The sequence below is a fragment of the Fundulus heteroclitus genome, unplaced genomic scaffold (genome assembly GCF_011125445.2).
Source record: "Fundulus heteroclitus isolate FHET01 unplaced genomic scaffold, MU-UCD_Fhet_4.1 scaffold_68, whole genome shotgun sequence".
Classification (NCBI taxonomy): domain Eukaryota; kingdom Metazoa; phylum Chordata; class Actinopteri; order Cyprinodontiformes; family Fundulidae; genus Fundulus; species Fundulus heteroclitus.
The window spans coordinates 273,702-291,202 of record NW_023397121.1 but is presented as its reverse complement, the minus strand read 5'-3'; the positions used below and the strand labels follow the sequence as shown (position 1 = coordinate 291,202).

The 17,501-nt window shown below is 48.8% G+C and overlaps 1 protein-coding gene across 5 annotated transcripts in view; it reads left to right on the top strand.

Moving 5' to 3' along the window:
• Positions 1–16,502, top strand: part of LOC105922610 (titin homolog) — a 44,715-nt gene extending 28,213 nt beyond the window's left edge. For 3 of the 5 annotated variants that reach the window (XM_036133811.1, XM_036133812.1, XM_036133814.1), the window contains 13 exons: positions 392–450; positions 674–694; positions 1,701–1,942; positions 2,018–2,079; positions 2,150–2,384; positions 2,520–5,734; positions 5,819–6,038; positions 9,242–9,452; positions 9,763–9,951; positions 10,039–10,219; positions 11,394–11,473; positions 13,356–13,413; positions 14,036–16,502. In XM_036133811.1, the coding sequence (XP_035989704.1) occupies positions 392–450; positions 674–694; positions 1,701–1,942; positions 2,018–2,079; positions 2,150–2,384; positions 2,520–5,734; positions 5,819–6,038; positions 9,242–9,452; positions 9,763–9,951; positions 10,039–10,219; positions 11,394–11,473; positions 13,356–13,389 (4,749 nt within the window). In that variant the 3' untranslated portion in view covers positions 13,390–13,413; positions 14,036–16,502. The remainder of the gene's footprint in view (positions 1–391; positions 451–673; positions 695–1,700; positions 1,943–2,017; positions 2,080–2,149; positions 2,385–2,519; positions 5,735–5,818; positions 6,039–9,241; positions 9,453–9,762; positions 9,952–10,038; positions 10,220–11,393; positions 11,474–13,355; positions 13,414–14,035) is intronic. The other 2 variants (XM_036133815.1, XM_036133813.1) reach the window with 2 other exon arrangements.
• Positions 16,503–17,501: the final 999 nt, after the last annotated feature.

The following is a 17,501-nucleotide window of genomic DNA, read 5'->3' as shown; positions in this document are numbered from 1 at the left end:
GGTGAATAAACCAGGAAAATCAACCAGGTGAATAAACCAGGTGATTAACCAGGTAAATCAACCAGGTGAATAAACCAGGTGAACCAAGTAGGTGAATCTCTAACAGGTTGAGCAGGTAAACCAGGTAAATCAACCAGGTGAATAAATCAGGTGATTAACCAGGTGAATCAATCAGGTGAATAAACCAGGTGAATAAACCAGGTGAATCTCTTAACAGGTTGAGCAGCTAAACCAGGTGAATAAATCAGGTGATTAACCAGGTGAACCCAGCAGGTGAATCTCTAACAGGCCAGCAGCTTCATGGTGACCACAGCCGGTTGTTCTGGTTGGAGGAGCCGTCCTAGAGAGCAGCATCCCAGCAGCTGCCTGATCCTTTCTTTTTACCTGACAGGTGGAAGACGCCTTTGAGAGGCTGCCAGGCTTCAAGAGCGTTGACATCATTGAATTCAGGTACGCTTTACCTGACTCCAGCTGCTCTGCAGGAGTTCTGCAGGAACCCATAAACTTTGGTTTCAGAGATGAGGAGGGAGGTTTGTCACCAGTTTATTTCTCAGAGGAACTGGTGACGACCTTCACTATTCATCTCTGTTCCATCTTGGGCCAAAAGCCTTCCTGTCAGATTTCAGGGTTCTGTCTGGTTTCTGTTGGCTCATCTGTGCTTTTGTCTTTTCAGGCCTCAGAAGGACCTGCAGAGGTAAGTTTTATGTCCTCTTCTTCTTTGACTCCCAAACACCAGGCCATTAAGGCTTGGCCAGCCGTACCTCCTGATTCCTGGGACCTTTGTGTTTTCACTGCAGAAGGATTAGCCGTGACCTCTGACCTCTGTCTGGCAGGAGCAGTGATTAATGCCCCTCCAGCTGGCTGGGAAGGTGTACACCTTCTGCAGGGGCGGTTCAGCCAGAAACATGTTCTAAGAGCAGGACAATGTCATGTTGAGATGTTCTAAAGGTCTTCTGGAGGGGACGGCTAGTTTAGCCATGTTCTCGTTCCTCCTAAATGTCTGTGGGGATCAGGTTTCTAGCGTCCCTTCCCCCTCCTTTTTCTGCTTAATATCCTCATCAATAGTCAATCAGCTCTTAATGGGATAAGTGGTTGGGCGTGGCAGGATTACTCCACAGCTTTAGGACTAGTTCTCTACTCCTGCTGCTCCTTCAAAGCCCCACCGGCCCTCAGACCATCCTTGAGGGCAGCAGGTTCAGCCTCAGGCTGAGGAATAAAACTATAACAGGTGGCTGGCTCAGGCCCAGAGGCTCGGATCAGAGGGTTAATACAGGAAATGTTCAGTCTGATGGCAGCCAGTCAGCCTCTTGGTGTCAGCGTAAACGAGGCAGGCCTGATCTTCTCCTTTAACGAGCGATCTGACTGAGAGGATCTACAGAGTCTGCCCTCAGTGGCCACTTTAAGGAGGGACCTTCCTGGCTCTCTGCTGTCACGTCCTGCTGTCTTCTTTAAAGAAAACAGCAGAGGAGCTGCTGTCTTCTTTAAAGAAAACAGCAGCTCCTCTGCTGTTTTCTTTAAAGAAGACAGCTTTCCCCAGCCTTATAAATGCAACAAATCCACTGGTGTCCTAAAGACAAAGCTTAGGTTTTGTGTTCAGTGGTTTCCTGAAGGCTTCTTCATGACGTCTGATGGATCTGAAGGTATCAGACCTTTAATGTCCCGCCTGAAGGAGCTCCTCTGCTGTCTTCTGCTCCCTGCAGGGGTCTGGTGGTCCAGGTGCACTATGCTGTCATCCTGGAGCTGGAGGTGGACAGCGGTGGCATCTCCGCCGACACGCGGGACTTCATCACTCTGCAGAACAACCTGGTGGAGAGGAGCTATCTTGGAGCTGCTGAGGAGCCCACGGTCATCTACACAATCACTGATTTCCGTAACTTCATCACTGAGGCGCTGCACAAAGACAACTTCCTGACCAACAGCAGCCTGGACATCCTAGACAACGGTACTTGGCTTGTTTGGAACATCACCGGTTCCTCTGGAGAACTTTCCTCAAGTAGAAATGTTCTTGTGTGTGAAGCAGGGAACGTGCTGCCTTCTGTGAAACCTACGAGTAAACCGGCTGATACCTACGAGAACATGGTGAGTGGAACAGCATCTTCTGACAACAGTCCAACAGAACGCAGAACGTGAGCCGCCTGCTTGTTTTCAGGACAACATCCTGGCTGCAGAGAAGCCTCCTGATGCTCCGGTCCGTGAGGAGGACACCAGCAACGTCTTCCTGAAGAAGGAGGACTTCCTGTTTGATACCTTGGAGCAGGTTAAAGGTCCCCAGGGGGCGGTGGTGAGTGAGAATGACGTCTTCTTATTCGACGAAAGCACAACAGCGCCACCGCCGGCCCAAGTCCAGGAGCAGACGGTGGACCTGGAGCCGGTGACTGACTACAGTAAGTATCTGCTTTAAATCAAGGACTTTAGCACCAAGAACAGCAGCAGTATGTTCTAAGACCAACGTTCCTCTAGTAGACAGAACCGAGCCCAGCAGGACAGGAAGGTGATCCCTGTGTCTCTCTGCGTTGCAGATGGTGAAAACATTGAAGAAGAGGAGTTCCTCCTCACCATCTCTCCCAACGCCCTGGAGGATCAGCAGACCCTCGGTCCTGATGCTTCCCCTGCACCCAGCGCCCCCCCCTCAGCTCCAAACCCCGCTGAGCACACTCTGGATCATGGATCTGGTTCTGGTTTCTCTGGAGATGCTCAGGATTCTTATCTCTGGACGTCAGAAACCTCTGAGGTGAGTCTGGACAGTGGCGTCAGCGGCCATGAAGTTCTGCCACCACCGGACCTGGAGATGGACACGGATGATGACGCGGCCGCCGTGGAACCACCGACCCCTGAAGATCTATCTGTAGAGGGAGCAGAACCTCCTGTGCGTTTCCAGCAGACAACCCCAGGTTCTGAAGAACCTCCTTCAGATAAACACGCAGAGAGACCTCCCCAGGGTGAGGTTCTAGTGACGCCACCCAGCACAGGCTGGACCACGGCTCAGGCGTTCCTCCCTTCAGCTCAGGAACCCATGACAGTAGACCTTTCCATCCACACAGAGGAAGCGTCTGGATTCCACGAGGACGACGCTGGGATTGAACCACAGACCTCAGCGGTGCCGGCTACCGCTGCTCCAGAACCCAGACTCTGGACTGCAGCTGGTCCTGGCATCAGGAATCCACCGTCCACCGAGGAGGTGGAGCTTCTCCCTGGCAGGGACTCAGAGGAGGTGGTGGGGACCGCCGTCCCAACAGACCATAGACCAACGGGGCTGAATGAAGGAGGTGTTGAAGGGCCTGATTGGCTGAAAGTCCAAACCAAAGCTCCACCAGCTGTGGACCTGGTTGAAGCACAGACCGTCACAGTGGGGGAACCCCGGGTGGAAGCAGCACCACCTGCGGTCCCGGCTGAAGCTCCTGAGCCGCCTCTGGCAGAAACCACAGCATCTAACCAGATTGAGGTTCTGGAGGAGCAGCATTTAGAGCCCAGGCTCTCCACCACTGCAGCGCCCACCGCTCAGCGCCTGGACCATGACCTGCTGGTAGATGAAGTCTTCGCTGTCACCACGACCACAGCGCCTCCAGACCCAACAGCAGCGGTGGCCTCAGAACCCATCATCAGCATCGCACTCTCACCTGAGAAGGACTCGCCGTTCACCCGGGTGTCTGACTCAGCGCCAGACGATGAGGACCTCTTCAACCATGATGAGGTCACTGAGGTGTCCACAGACTCTCCTCCTGCAGAGCCCACACCAGAAAAGGCTCCATCTGATTCTGGAGATGGGTCTCCAGCTGCTCCAGCAGCTGACCAACATCTGGACACAACCCCAGAGGTGTCAGGAGCTAAAGCAGGACCTTCAGAGGAAGCAAGACCCCCGTCAACAGGGCCTGAAACTTTGGGAGAAGAAGCTGTGAAACCCTTGGATACGGAAGTAGAACCTTCTGGATGGGAGGGCAAAGCAGAAGTGCTAGAAGCTGGAACAGAAACTGAGATTCTGGAGGATGCTGAAGCTTTAGAAGCTGATGTCAGACCTCATGGAGCTGGAAGCGACACAGAACCCTCAGAAATAGACTCTGAAACTCTGAGTGTGAAAGCTGAAGCTTCTGGTGGACAAAGGTTAGCTCCTCAAGATAACTCAGACCCTTTAGGACGGGGAGAACAACCTTCAGGAACCAGAAGAGAGGCTGAATCTCCAAAAGAGGAAAGTCAACACTCCCCTGTGGAAGTTAACCCTCCAGGGCAGGAGTTGGAGATCTCTAGACCTGAAGTTGAACCTTCTGGAGTACCAGAAGAACGTTCTGAAGGAGAAGAAGCTTTAGGGAAAGTCCAACCTCCAGAAGGTAAAATAGTCGGACCTGTTGGAGAAGCAGTGGAAACTTCAGAAAGAAACATAGACTCGTCTGCAAGAGAAGCAGAACCTTCAGGAGACACGCCGTCAGCTTCAGAGGGTAGAACCCACCTTCCTGGAAAAGACTTAGAACCTTCAGGACAGGGAACTGCGCCCCCAGTAGAACACGTAGCATCTTCTGCAGGAAGATTAGAGCCACCTGGAGAGGAGCTAAGGACACCTCCTGGAGGAGAAGTAGAGCCTTCACAGGAGGACGGAGAACGTTCTGGACCTTCACACGGGAAGATTGAGACAGAACCTTCCAGAGGAGAAGTAGAGCCTTCACAGGAGGACGGAGAACGTTCTGGACAGGAAGTAGAGCCTTCACAGGAGGACGGAGAACGTTCTGGACAGGAAGTAGAGCCTTCAGAGGAGGAAGGAGAACGTTCTGGACAGAAAGTAGAGCCTTCAGAGGAGGAAGGAGAACGTTCTGGACAGGAAGTAGAGCCTTCAGAGGAGGAAGGAGAACGTTCTGGACAGGAAGTAGAGCCTTCAGAGGAGGAAGGAGAACGTTCTGAACAGGAAGTAGAGCCTTCACACGGGACGATAGAGACAGAACCTTCCAGAGGAGAAGTAGAGCCTTCAGAGGAGGAAGGAGAACGTTTTGGACAGGAAGTAGAGCCTTCAGAGGAGGAAGGAGAACGTTCTGGACAGGAAGTAGAGCCTTCAGAGGAGGAAGGAGAACGTTCTGGACCTTCACATGGGAAGATAGAGACAGAACCTTCCAGAGAAGAAGTAGAGCCTTCACAGGAGGAAGGAGAACGCTCTGGACAGGAAGTAGAGCCTTCACAGGAGGAAGGAGAACGTTCTGGACAGGAAGTAGAGCCTTCACAGGAGGAAGGAGAACGTTCTGGACAGGAAGTAGAGCCTTCAGAGGAGGAAGGAGAACGTTCTGGACAGGAAGTCGAGCCTTCACAGGAGGAAGGAGAACAGGAAGTAGAGCCTTCAGAGGAGGAAGGAGAACAGGAAGTCGAGCCTTCACACGGGACGATAGAGACAGAACCTTCCAGAGGAGAAGTAGTGAGCCGTATCCCTCCATCTTCTCCTCCCTCTCAGCCCAAAGCTAACAGAAGTTCTTCTGCGGTTGAAGTCCAGCCGTCTGAGCACGGCTTCTCCGACCTGCCCAGTATCGACGTCAGCTTTGATCTGTTCCACTATGGAACCGGGGAGGCTGACGGGGAAAGCAGCGGCTTCTCCAGCGAAGCCCAGGGCTCAGACCTGGGAGCTCTGGCTCTACCGGCCCGGCCGGGCAGAGCTCTGACCGTTTTCTTCAGCCTGAGGGTGACCAACATGGCGTTCTCCATGAACCTCTTCAACAAGAGCTCCTCGGAGTACCAAGCTCTGGAGCAACGCTTCCTGCAACTGGTGAGAAGGTCAAAGCTTTTGTTGCCATTGAATGCGTTCCCGGGTAGGATCTCCTCATAACGCCTCTTTGGTTTCCCTCCACAGCTTGTCCCTTACCTCCAGTCCAATCTGAACAACTTCCAGAACCTGGAGATCCTCAACTTCAGAAACGGCAGCATCGTCATCAACAGCAGAATGCGCTTCGGCAAACCGGTTCCCCAGGAGGTCACCAACATCATCTACCTGATCCTGGAGGACTTTGCTACCACCGCCTACCAGACCATGAACCTGGCCATCGACAAGTACTCCCTGGACGTTGAGTCAGGTAGGACCGGTCCGCCTGGAGCCGCGCCGTGAATACTGGACGGTAGTTTATGAGTAGAAACCCAGGTTGGGTTGGGTAGATCAGTAGGAGCTCATGATAGAACAAGTGGTACCAAGGTTCACCAAGGCTGAAAGAGCTTCAACCAAAGCCTTCAGTACTCTGGAGTTTGTGTTTCACTGGGCAGCAGCTCACCATTTTCCTCCAGAAGCAGTTTGTTGTTCATTAGAGGGGGAACCTTGATCATTTGAACCATCTGCCCTGGTCTGGTTCCTGATCCTCCACGTGTCTGTTAGGATTAAAGGGTTCTAGTGGAGTAGAAGACCATTCAGTGCACTCAGGCCAAGCTGGTCCTGCAGCATCCCAGCTGCCCTTTCACATCTTAGGATCTGATCTAATACCTCAGCTAATCCGTCTGGGAGGAACGTGAGCTGCTGCACAGCACTGACTCACTGAACATCATGTCTGTCTGGACACAAGGTGTCTTCAGGTACTTCACTAGTTTCACTCAAGACCCTTTTATCTACAAAAAAAACTAACCCTACCCTTGCCCCTACCTCCACCCCTGCCACTGCCCCTACCCCTGCCACTGCCCCTACCCCTGCCCCTACCGCTGCCCCTACCCCTGCCCCTACCGCTGCCCCTACCGCTGCCCCTACCGCTGCCCCTACCCCTGCCCCTACCTCTGCCCCTACCCCTGCCCCTACCGCTGCCCCTACCCCTGCCCCTACCGCTGCCCCTACCCCTGCCCCTACCTCTGCCCCTACCCCTGCCCCTACCCCTGCCACTACCCCTACCCCTGCCCCTACCGCTGCCCCTACCCCTGCCACTGCCCCTACCGCTGCCCCTACCTCCACCCCTGCCACTGCCCCTACCCCTGCCCCTACCGCTGCCCCTACCACTGCCCCTACCGCTGCCCCTACCACTGCCCCTACCACTGCCCCTACCGCTGCCCCTACCTCCACCCCTACCACTGCCCCTACCCCTGCCACTGCCCCTACCCCTGCCCCTACCCCTGCCACTACCCCTACCACTGCCCCTACCGCTGCCCCTACCACTGCCCCTACCACTGCCCCTACCGCTGCCCCTACCTCCACCCCTACCACTGCCCCTACCCCTGCCACTGCCCCTACCGCTGCCCCTACCTCCACCCCTGCCACTGCCCCTACCCCTGCCCCTACCGCTGCCCCTACCACTGCCTCTACCGCTGCCCCTACCATGAATCTCAGCAGCTTTTAAAATCCAGCTGAGTCAGCAGGTTAGCTGGATCTGTGAAAGAGATACAGGTAAAATCCCAACAGTCCTTAGAGGTAAACCTGAGCTGCAGTTCATCACTTAGCAGTTAATGATAATTGTTCTAAGGTTCTAAACAGGCCGCCCAGGGGAACCAGAACATTTCTAAGGCTCTAAAGAGGCCGCAGAGGGGAACCAGAACATTTCTAAGGTTCTAAACAGGCTGTTAAGGGGAACCAGAACATTTCTAAGGTTCTAAACAGATCACTCAGGGAAACCAGAAGATTTTTAAGGTTCTAAACAGGCCGTTGAGGGGAACCAGAACATTTCTAAGGTTCTAAACAGGCTGTTAAGGGGAACCAGAACATTTTTAAGGTTCTAAACAGGCCATTGAGGGGAACCAGAACATTTTTAAGGTTCTAAACAGGCCGTTGAGGGGAACCAGAACATTTCTAAGGTTCTAAACAGGCCACCGAGGGGAACCAGAACATTTTTAAGGTTCTAAACAGATCACTCAGGGAAACCAGAAGATTTTTAAGGTTCTAAACAGGCCGTTGAGGGGAACCAGAACATTTCTAAGGTTCTAAACAGGCTGTTAAGGGGAACCAGAACATTTTTAAGGTTCTAAACAGGCCATTGAGGGGAACCAGAACATTTTTAAGGTTCTAAACAGGCCGTTGAGGGGAACCAGAACATTTCTAAGGTTCTAAACAGGCCACCGAGGGGAACCAGAACATTTTTAAGGTTCTAAACAGATCGCTGACGGGAACCAGAACATTTCTAAGGCTCTAAACAGATCGCTGAGGGGAACCAGAACATTTCTAAGGCTCTAAAGAGGCTTTATGTCATATTTTACTGCTCCTGTTGTCTCATGAATGTGAACAGCACGGCTGACACTAACACCACCTGGTGTTTCTGTAAGATTTGTAAGTGAAAACGGTCTTTTCTGCATCTCTGCTGAGCGTTTTAATCTGTCTGAGCCATTTCTAAGTTTCTAAACAGGCCGTTAAGAAGAACCAGAACATTTCTAAGGTTCTAAAGAGGCTTTATGTCATTGGGTTTGTAAGTGAAAACGGTCTTTTCTGCATCTCTGCTGAGCATTTTAATCTGTCTGAGCCATTTCTAAGGTTCTAAACAGATCACTGAGGGGAACCAGAACATTTCTAAGGTTCTAAACAGATCACTGAGGGGAACCAGAACATTTCTAAGGTTCTAAACAGGCCGTTAAGGGGAACCAGAACATTTCTAAGGTTCTAAAGAGGCTTTATGTCATTGGATTTGTAAGTGAAAACGGTGTTTTCTGCATCTCTGGCGGGCGCTTTAATCTGTCTGAGCCATTTCTAAGGTTCTAAACAGGCCACTGAGGGGAACCAGAACATTTCTAAGGTTCTAAACAGGCCGTTAAGGGGAACCAGAGCATTTCTAAGGCTCTAAAGAGGCTTTATGTCATTGGATTTGTAAGTGAAAACGGTCTTTTCTGCATCTCTGGCGGGTGCTTTAATCTGTCTGAGCCATTGTTAGGAGCTCCTGACTGACTAATGGAGCTAATCTACAGCAGTGAGTCACTGGGGTCTGACCTCTTCATAAGCACTTTACCCTCCTCTTCCCTGGACTCTGCAGACAACCTTTCCATTGCACAAGCATCTGCTAAACCCGCCAGGTCACGCAGAGGCTACCGGGCTCCTTAGGGTCAGCTATGATAGCACTTTGTAGGGAATGAAGGTTAACAGACCTTGGTGCAGGTTATTAGAGACTCAATCATAAAAGGTGTGGTTCTGGGTTTGTAGAAATGACAGCATGTCTTGGTGGTGGCCCGTCTTCAGCGTGGTTCTATCCTGGTTAATTAAACTCTGTTCTTGCTCTGGTCGCCGCTCCTTGGAAACCTTCAAGCCCTGCATCCTGTACAGAAATATTGACTGCATGTCTTTGGGATGGCTTCAGGTGGGTGAGACAGATTGTTCTGTGTTCATCAGGTGAGCGGGCGGATCCCTGTAAGTTCCAGGCCTGCAACGAGTTCTCCAGGTGTATGGTGAACCAGTGGTCAGGTGAAGCTGAGTGCGTGTGTGACGCAGGCTACCTGAGCATCGACGGCCTTCCATGTCAGAGCATCTGTGACGTTCAGCAGGACTTCTGCCTCAACGACGGCAAATGTGACATCATTCCTGGCAAGGGCGCCATCTGCAGGTGGGAGGGGGACTTGTTACCCTGTAAAGAGTATCGCGTGTGTTTAACAGATGAAGCATTACAGCCTTCTGATTACTACTTTATGTAATTATGGACAGTCTATGGACAGGATGTTGTATATAATCACTATATTTCTGTTCTAACTGAAGCTGGTGGTTCAAACTGAATGCTGTGGGGAAATTTGTGGAGCAACAGCTAATTATATTTAGTAAATAAACATATTTATAAAAGATCAGATCATCTGCATATGGGTAAATATTTGCATTTAAAGCAGCAGAAGCCAAGTGAAAGACTAAGTTTGTTGGTGCAGGTGTCGTGTTGGGGAGAACTGGTGGTACCGTGGTGAGCACTGTGAAGAATACGTCTCTGAGCCGTTGGTGGTAGGCATCGCCATCGCCTCGGTGGCTGGCTTCCTCCTGGTGGCTGGTGGGATCATCTTTTTCCTGGCAAGAACGCTGAGAGAGCAATATGACGGTGAAGACACAGAGGACCCGCTGAGGTTGGCCAAACTTTTCATTTAGGAGCTGATTTAGTCTCGTCTAAGTATTTATAATATAATAAAATGTTTTATCTTCTTACATTTTAGACGGCACGAGAGTCTTCCAACTTTGGAACGAGCCACAAAGTTCAACCCAATGTTTGAGAGCGACCCGGTCACTTCTCAGTACTACCGCCGCTATGACTCCACCCTACCCCAGTACTGCTGTAACGAGCGGAGCAGTGAGGAAATACTGAGCCTCTGCCAGAACACCACCCTCACCAAAGAGGTAACGTCATTACAGCCGTGGCTCTAGGTCTGAAACAAAGGGACCCAGCACCCTGTGGAACACCCAGCCACGTCACGCTCCTTGAATAAAGGTAGACAACGTTTCAATGTGTGAAACGCAGCTGAAACACTTAAAAAGCCGCCCTCCAAGCCCAAAGCGTGGTTATGTAGGGATGTGAAGTTCAGGAAAACATCTGATCATGTTAAACAGCAGACCCTGGGTTAGTCTTTCTCTGTTATTTATGGCAGCTCCTGGTTATCAGGCCACTTTCTCCTCCGCCTTGGCTGCAGCTTCTTACTTTAGTCGTTATTGTCCTCCGCCTTGGCTGCAGTTTCTTACTTTAGTCGTTATTGTCCTCCGCCTTGGCTGCAGCTTCTTACTTTAGTCGTTATTGTCCTCCGCCTTGGCTGTAGTTTCTTACTTTAGTCGTTATTGTCCTCCGCCTTGGCTGTAGTTTCTTACTTTAGTCGTTATTGTCCTCCGCCTTGGCTGCAGTTTCTTACTTTAGTCGTTATTGGACTCCGCCTTGGCTGCAGCTTCTTACTTTAGTCGTTATTGTCCTCCGCCTTGGCTGCAGTTTCTTACTTTAGTCGTTATTGTCCTCCGCCTTGGCTGCAGCTTCTTACTTTAGTCGTTATTGTCCTCCGCCTTGGCTGCAGTCTCTTACTTTAGTCGTTATTGGACTCTGCCTTGGCTGCAGTTTCTTACTTTAGTCGTTATTGGACTCCGCCTTGGCTGCAGTTTCTTACTTTAGTCGTTATTGTCCTCCGCCTTGGCTGCAGCTTCTTACTTTAGTCGTTATTGTCCTCCGCCTTGGCTGCAGTTTCTTACTTTAGTCGTTATTGGACTCCGCCTTGGCTGCAGTTTCTTACTTTAGTCGTTATTGTCCTCCGCCTTGGCTGCAGTTTCTTACTTTAGTCGTTTTTGGACTCCGCCTTGGCTGCAGTTTCTTACTTTAGTCGTTATTGTCCTCCGCCTTGGCTGCAGCTTCTTACTTTAGTCGTTATTGGACTCTTCAGGCCAAGCCGACCCAATGTTGTGACGTTTCTTTGGCTCAGACGTTTTCAGGCTCAGCAGGATGTTTATACTACGCAGACGAGTATTTTTACTTCTCCTCCTGCTGGGCGCTTACATAAACTTGATCTCCGTGCGTTGACCTCTGACCTCTCTGCAGGAGATCCAGGAGCGTCTCAGAATAATCGAGTTGTGCTCCAGAGATCAGCGCTTTGCAGACTTTGTCCGGCAGACCCAAGTGTGAGTGTGCTGAATTTTGTCTTTTTCACCCGCAAACTGAGACACTTTGCTTTGATTTTATCCATAAACATCTTTTAAAATTATAGAAAAAACTGCTAAATCTATATACATCCAGATAACGCAGAACGTTTGTGCTGCTGTTGTTAAATTCTCTGGTTTAAATTTCAGATATCTAAAAATGTCTGAATCTAAATCTTAGATCTGATCAAACTTTTGTTAAACTAAAATGTCACGTAGATGTAAGCTATGCTGCAAAAATGATAGAAAATTATCAGATTATCTATAAATGAAACTTCAGCTACAGGATAAAACAGACAAATAGTGAAATTATCAAAATGATCACATCAAATAAATGCATAAAGCAAGTAATTGTTGATAATAAAACATTAACATTAAAAAGGGTCTATGTAAGACCAAAATGTTTAGTTAAAAAAGAATACTTTATAAGATTAAGAAAGGTAAATTAATATTTAACATAAACATCACATTTCAAACCAAGCAGCTTTTTGAACAACTCACTGATTATGTTCAAAGAATATATTCAGTGAACTTTACTATTATAAACATATTTTACATAATTGTTATATCATAATTTAACATGTATTATGTTAAATTATGATCCTGGACCAATTTTAGTCATTTGGTGTTTTCTTCCCTGAGCCGCCTGTTTAGACCCTTAGAAATGTTCTGGTTCCCCTCAGCTGCCTGTTTAGAACCTTAGAAATGTTCTGGTTTCCCTCAGCGGCCTGATTAGAACCTTAGAAGTGTTCTGGTTCCCCTCAGCAGCCTGTTTAGAACCTTAGAAATGTTCTGGTTCCCCTCAGAGGCCTAATTAGAACCTTAGACATTTTCTGGTTCCCCCCAGTGTTCTGTTTAGGACCTTAGAAATGTTCTGGTTCCCCTCGGTGATCTGTTTAGAACCTTAGAAATGTTCTGGCTCCCCTCAGAGGCCTAATTAGAACCTTAGACATGTTCTGATTTCCCTCAGTGTTCTGTTTAGAACCTTAGAAATGTTCTGGTTCCCCTCAGCAGCCTGTTTAGAACCTTAGAAATGTTCTGGTTCCCCTCAGCAGCCTGTTTAGAACCTTAGAAATGTTCTGGTTCCCCCCTTTGTTCTGTTTAGAACCTTAGACATGTTCTGGTTCCCCTCAGAGGCCTAATTAGAACCTTAGACATGTTCTGGTTCCCCTCAGCTGCCTGTTTAGAACCTTAGAAATGTTTTGGTTTCCCTCAGCGGCCTGATTAGAACCTTAGAAATGTTCTGGTTCCCCTCAGCAGCCTGTTTAGAACCTTAGAAATGTTCTGGTTCCCCTCAGAGGCCTAATTAGAACCTTAGACATGTTCTGGTTCCCCCCAGTGTTCTGTTTAGGACCTTAGAAATGTTCTGGTTCCCCTCAGTGTTCTGTTAAGAACCTTAGAAATGTTCTGGCTCCCCTCTGCGGCCTGTTTAGAACCTTAGAAATGTTCTGGTTTCCCTCAGTGTTCTGTTTAGAACCTTAGAAATGTTCTGGTTCCCCCCAGTGTTCTGTTTAGGACCTTAGAAATGTTCTGGTTCCCCTCAGTGTTCTGTTTAGAACCTTAGAAATGTTCTGGTTTCCCTCTGCGGCCTGTTTAGGACCTTAGAAATGTTCTGGTTCCCCTCTGTGGCCTGTTTAGAACCTTAGAAATGTTCCGGTCCCCCTCAGTGATCTGTTTAGAACCTTAGAAATGTTCTGGTTCCTCTCTGCGGCATGTTTAGAACCTTAGAAATGTTCTGGCTCCCCTCAGAAGCCTGATTAGAACCTTAGAAATGTTGCGCCCCCCCCCCCCCCTCAGTGTTCTGTTTAGAACCTTAAAGGCCAGACGCAGCAAACTGACCCTGTTTTCTCTGTGGATGGAGTAGGTTCCTGGAGAGGAGAGGGAGTTCCACCACGTAGCCTCCAGGCAGCCGGACTCCTCAGGTACCAACATCCCTGCATGGCTGTTCCTCAGCATAACTAGGCAAACAGTAGACTTTGACTAGGACAATGGAAGTTCTCAGTTAAAACCAGAGACGGTCCTATTTATCACTTTATCTCGATTATTGGCTATGAAAGTACTTTTTAAGTAGTTCTATTTTTATTAAATTAGCAGTTGTTGATTGCCCCGTGGTCCAGTTCTGGTTAAAGATGTGAGAAACAGCTGCGTTTCTACAACAGAAATGGACCACAGGGTCCGTCTGGAGAACCTCAGACAGCTGACCAGCCCAGGGTCCGTCAGGAGAACCTCAGACAGCTGACCAGCCCTGCAGCGTCTTCTCTCACCAAGGCTGTAAAAACAGTGAAATCAGAGGATCTTTTCATGTAGCGGCTCAGGAGACGAGGAGTATCGTGTTTGGGGGCTCGTCCGTGATGCGCTACCGTCTGCAGACCTGAGCTGTAGTTGGTTCAGTAAAGACTGCGTTTCAGAGCCATCCAGGCTGTCATCCAGGCTGGACAACAGAAATAACAACAGAAGTCAGACTTCAGGGACACTGCTAGCTTGTTGTAGACAGAAATGTGTCTTTTCCAGCGTTGAGGTGTTAACCTGGCCGTTTCTCCACAGGAACCAGCCTCTGTCTTTAACTGGAGCAGCAACACTAGTCTACCCTGGTGCTGACGCTGCCGGCTGAAGGGGAGCTGAAAGGGTCCAGAGGCTGACGGATGCTGGAGTTTTTTTTTTTCAAAGACCCTTTTTTCCTTTTGGTCTTGAAGTGGACTCTGATTTTTGATGTTGTTCTGTGTTTTTGTATCCGGAGGAAGACTTTCATTCCTGAGTACCTCTGTCTTACACGTTCTGCCAGATCTTCTCTGCGGCTTGGATTTAAGGGTTTCTGGGTGACTTCCTGGTCACCACTTTGGTCATGCATCTGGTGGGCTTCTCTGTGGCGTTCTCCTGGACAGGCGTGACCAGCAGCGTTCCTATCCCTGGTGCCTTCACTGCTCCGTCAGTTCTCCTGGGATGTGACTCGGAGCCCTTGGTCTAAAGTGACTGTGACATAAACCAACAAACATCCTGGACCTCCTGCTTTTTCTACTGCTTTCTCATCATGTTTACATTTCTGTGTCAGGGCTAGATCTTTACTCTGACTGCGTGAAACCACGAGGATGTGTAGTTTGTGTTCTCTTTCCCCTAGAGCCACTCACCCCCAACCTCCTCCTTCAGTGTTTATTTCTTTTGGTCTGCACGTCTGAATCTGCAGAGCAAATGTTTGTCCAAGAGACAACTCTTCCTGACACGAGTTTCACTCTCCGAGATCCTCCTGGTTCTGAGAGGGAACGGCTGCTGATAGGTAGAAGTTCTGGTACCAGAGCAGAACACCAGGCAGACCTTGCATCCATGGCTCACCTCTAATCAAGCTAGCTTAAAGCTGCTAACCAGTTGATCTGGTCCCTAAAATCTGCCGACTGGTTCAAGGAATGTTCCGGCTTGTCCCTGTGAGCTTCCATCGTTCCTTCTGGTTCTAAAGAGGTTCCCCCGTCTCTAACCACGGTTTAACAAGCAGCCGCCATGTTCCAGCCATAGACTACCCTCCTACAGCTGCACTGTTGGGACTAACCATCTGCTTCATGCTAGGTACTACCCAGGTTCTCATGAGGTTCTGAAGATGTTCTAAGTCAGTCTACCAGCGGACAAACTGGTTCTAGCTACATACATTGTCATCTTTTTCAAGTTATCTGGCCTCAACATGGTGTAAGGTCTAGGTCAAGCAAAGGTAATTTATTCAGATCAAACACTGCATACTTCTCTGGTTCCATCTTGGTTCTAACAGCTTCTCTGGTTCCATCGTGGTTCTATCAGCTTCTCTGGTTCCAGCATGGTTCTATCAGCTTCTCTGGTTCTGACGTGGTTCTATCAGCTTCTCTGGTTCCATCGTGGTTCTAACAGCTTCTCTGGTTCCAGCGTGGTTCTATCAGCTTCTCTGGTTCTATTGTGGTTCTATCAGCTTCTCTGGTTCCATCATGGTTCTATCAGCTTTTCTGGTTCCATCATGGTTCTATCAGCCTTTCTGGTTCCATCATAGTTCTATCAGCTTCTCTGGTTCCATCGTAGTTCTATCAGCTTCTCTGGTTCCATCGTGGTTCTAACAGCTTCTCTGGTTCCATCATGGTTCTATCAGCTTCTCTGGTTCCATCGTGGTTCTAACAGCTTCTCTGGTTCCAGCGTGGTTCTATCAGCTTCTCTGGTTCCAGCATGGGTCTTAATCTCTGATGTACTTATGGTTTCCAAGAAGTATGTGGTTCTGTAGAGTACTAACTAAAATAGAAGCTTTCAGGGTTCTCAAATGAACCACTGGGTTCCAGCAAAGAAATAGCCTGTAAACGTAGTACCTAGTTCTTGCTAATTGATCAGCTTTCATTCAGGTACCACCCGGTTCCAGGGATCCATCTTAGTTTAAACTGGGTACAGACTATTTCCAGCAAGGTTCTATGTACGCCACTGATCCTATTAATTCCTGAGGTTCTCATCCGACTGGTTTTCTCACAAAGTGGTACTTCTTCATTCTCAGAACATGGTAATACAATAAGATGGGGACTAAGTATGGAGGTATTTCCTAGAACCAGCAGAACCTCTACCTGAGGTACCTCAGACAATGTACTAATGGAGACCAGGAAGGTTCTAACACGTAGTTCCTGCTCTGCTTATCATGATGGTTAAAAGAGACGTTCCTACTCTGAATCTGGATTTCCAGGATCTCCAGTTTTATGACGCTGATAATAAAAGTTCAGTCCAGGAATTGTTTCCACTTTTACGTTCTTGAAGTTGTTGGTTCTGCTGAAAGCTAATGCTGTTCTGTGTAAGTTCTGTCCGGTGTGTTTTGATGTTGTTGTGTTTCTTAGTAATTGTCTCATTAACTGCATCCCTTCCTGAATTTCTCGTTCTGGTCCACAGACGGTTTTAATCATGTTCTCCTTCCTGTTCCGTCTGTATCGTGTGTTTTTATCCCCTCTTAGTGCACAGACTGAAACTTTAACACAAGTGTGCCACGTCACACTTTTCTAAAATAAAATGCTGACATTTTTTACACTCATCAGACTGCGTGCCTTTAATAAAGAGCTAGAACTGGTAAGCTGAAGGTTCTCCTGAGAACCTGCAGACACGTCAGAGGAACGTGACTGAGCTCGGCTAACGCTGAAGGAACCAGGTGGTCAGCTGACGTCATCGCCACAGCAACCTGAGGACAGCACAGGTAAAGGTGAGGGAACGTTTACTGGAGAACATTTTAGGTTAAATTATTTATTTAAAATATGTTCTATTATAGGAGAGTGGGAATAAAAATAGAAAGTTCTAGTAACATATCGTTTTCTTTGAGTATTTAGTATCCTGTGGTAGCAGGTTTTAGACAGAGTCATGAAGGAACTCAGGAAAGCCCAGAAATCAGCATCAGAACCAGCGGTTATGCACACGTTCTGGAGCAGAACGAGGAGACGGTTCCATTTGCAGCTGTGGCTATTGAAGAAGTTCTGACTCGTTTCCTCCTGTGATCCAGATGCTCCTGTGACCTTTAGAAGCAGATCTAAGATCTTCTGAGATCTTCTTTGGCATCTAGCTGGTTTTCCTCATAGTAAATTATCTTCAACATCATTAGAAAGTATTCACCTGCCACCAGAAAGTATTCGCCTGCCTTCAATGTTTGCATGTTGTAGACTTTTTTTTTGGCTTTTTAAGAAAATACAAAATTGGACGTTTCTATACATTAATACAAAGTTAAACTGAATATGATCATAAGTATTCACACCCTCTCCGTTTGAGACTGAGCTCAGGACTTACTGATAAACAATGAGATGCTTCTGCACCAGGAGCTGAGTCCATTAGTGGTAAATTCTGCTGAGGGGATGCGGCCCCCCCACTCCATGTCTGACCTCCAGGGGGGTCCGGACCCCCACCTCCATGTATGTGACCTCCAGGGGGGTCTGGACCCCCAACTCCATGTCTGTGACCTCCAGGGGGGTCTGGACCACCACCTCCATGTATGTGACCTACAGGGGGATGCGGACCCCCACCTCCATGTAAGTGACCTACAGGGGGG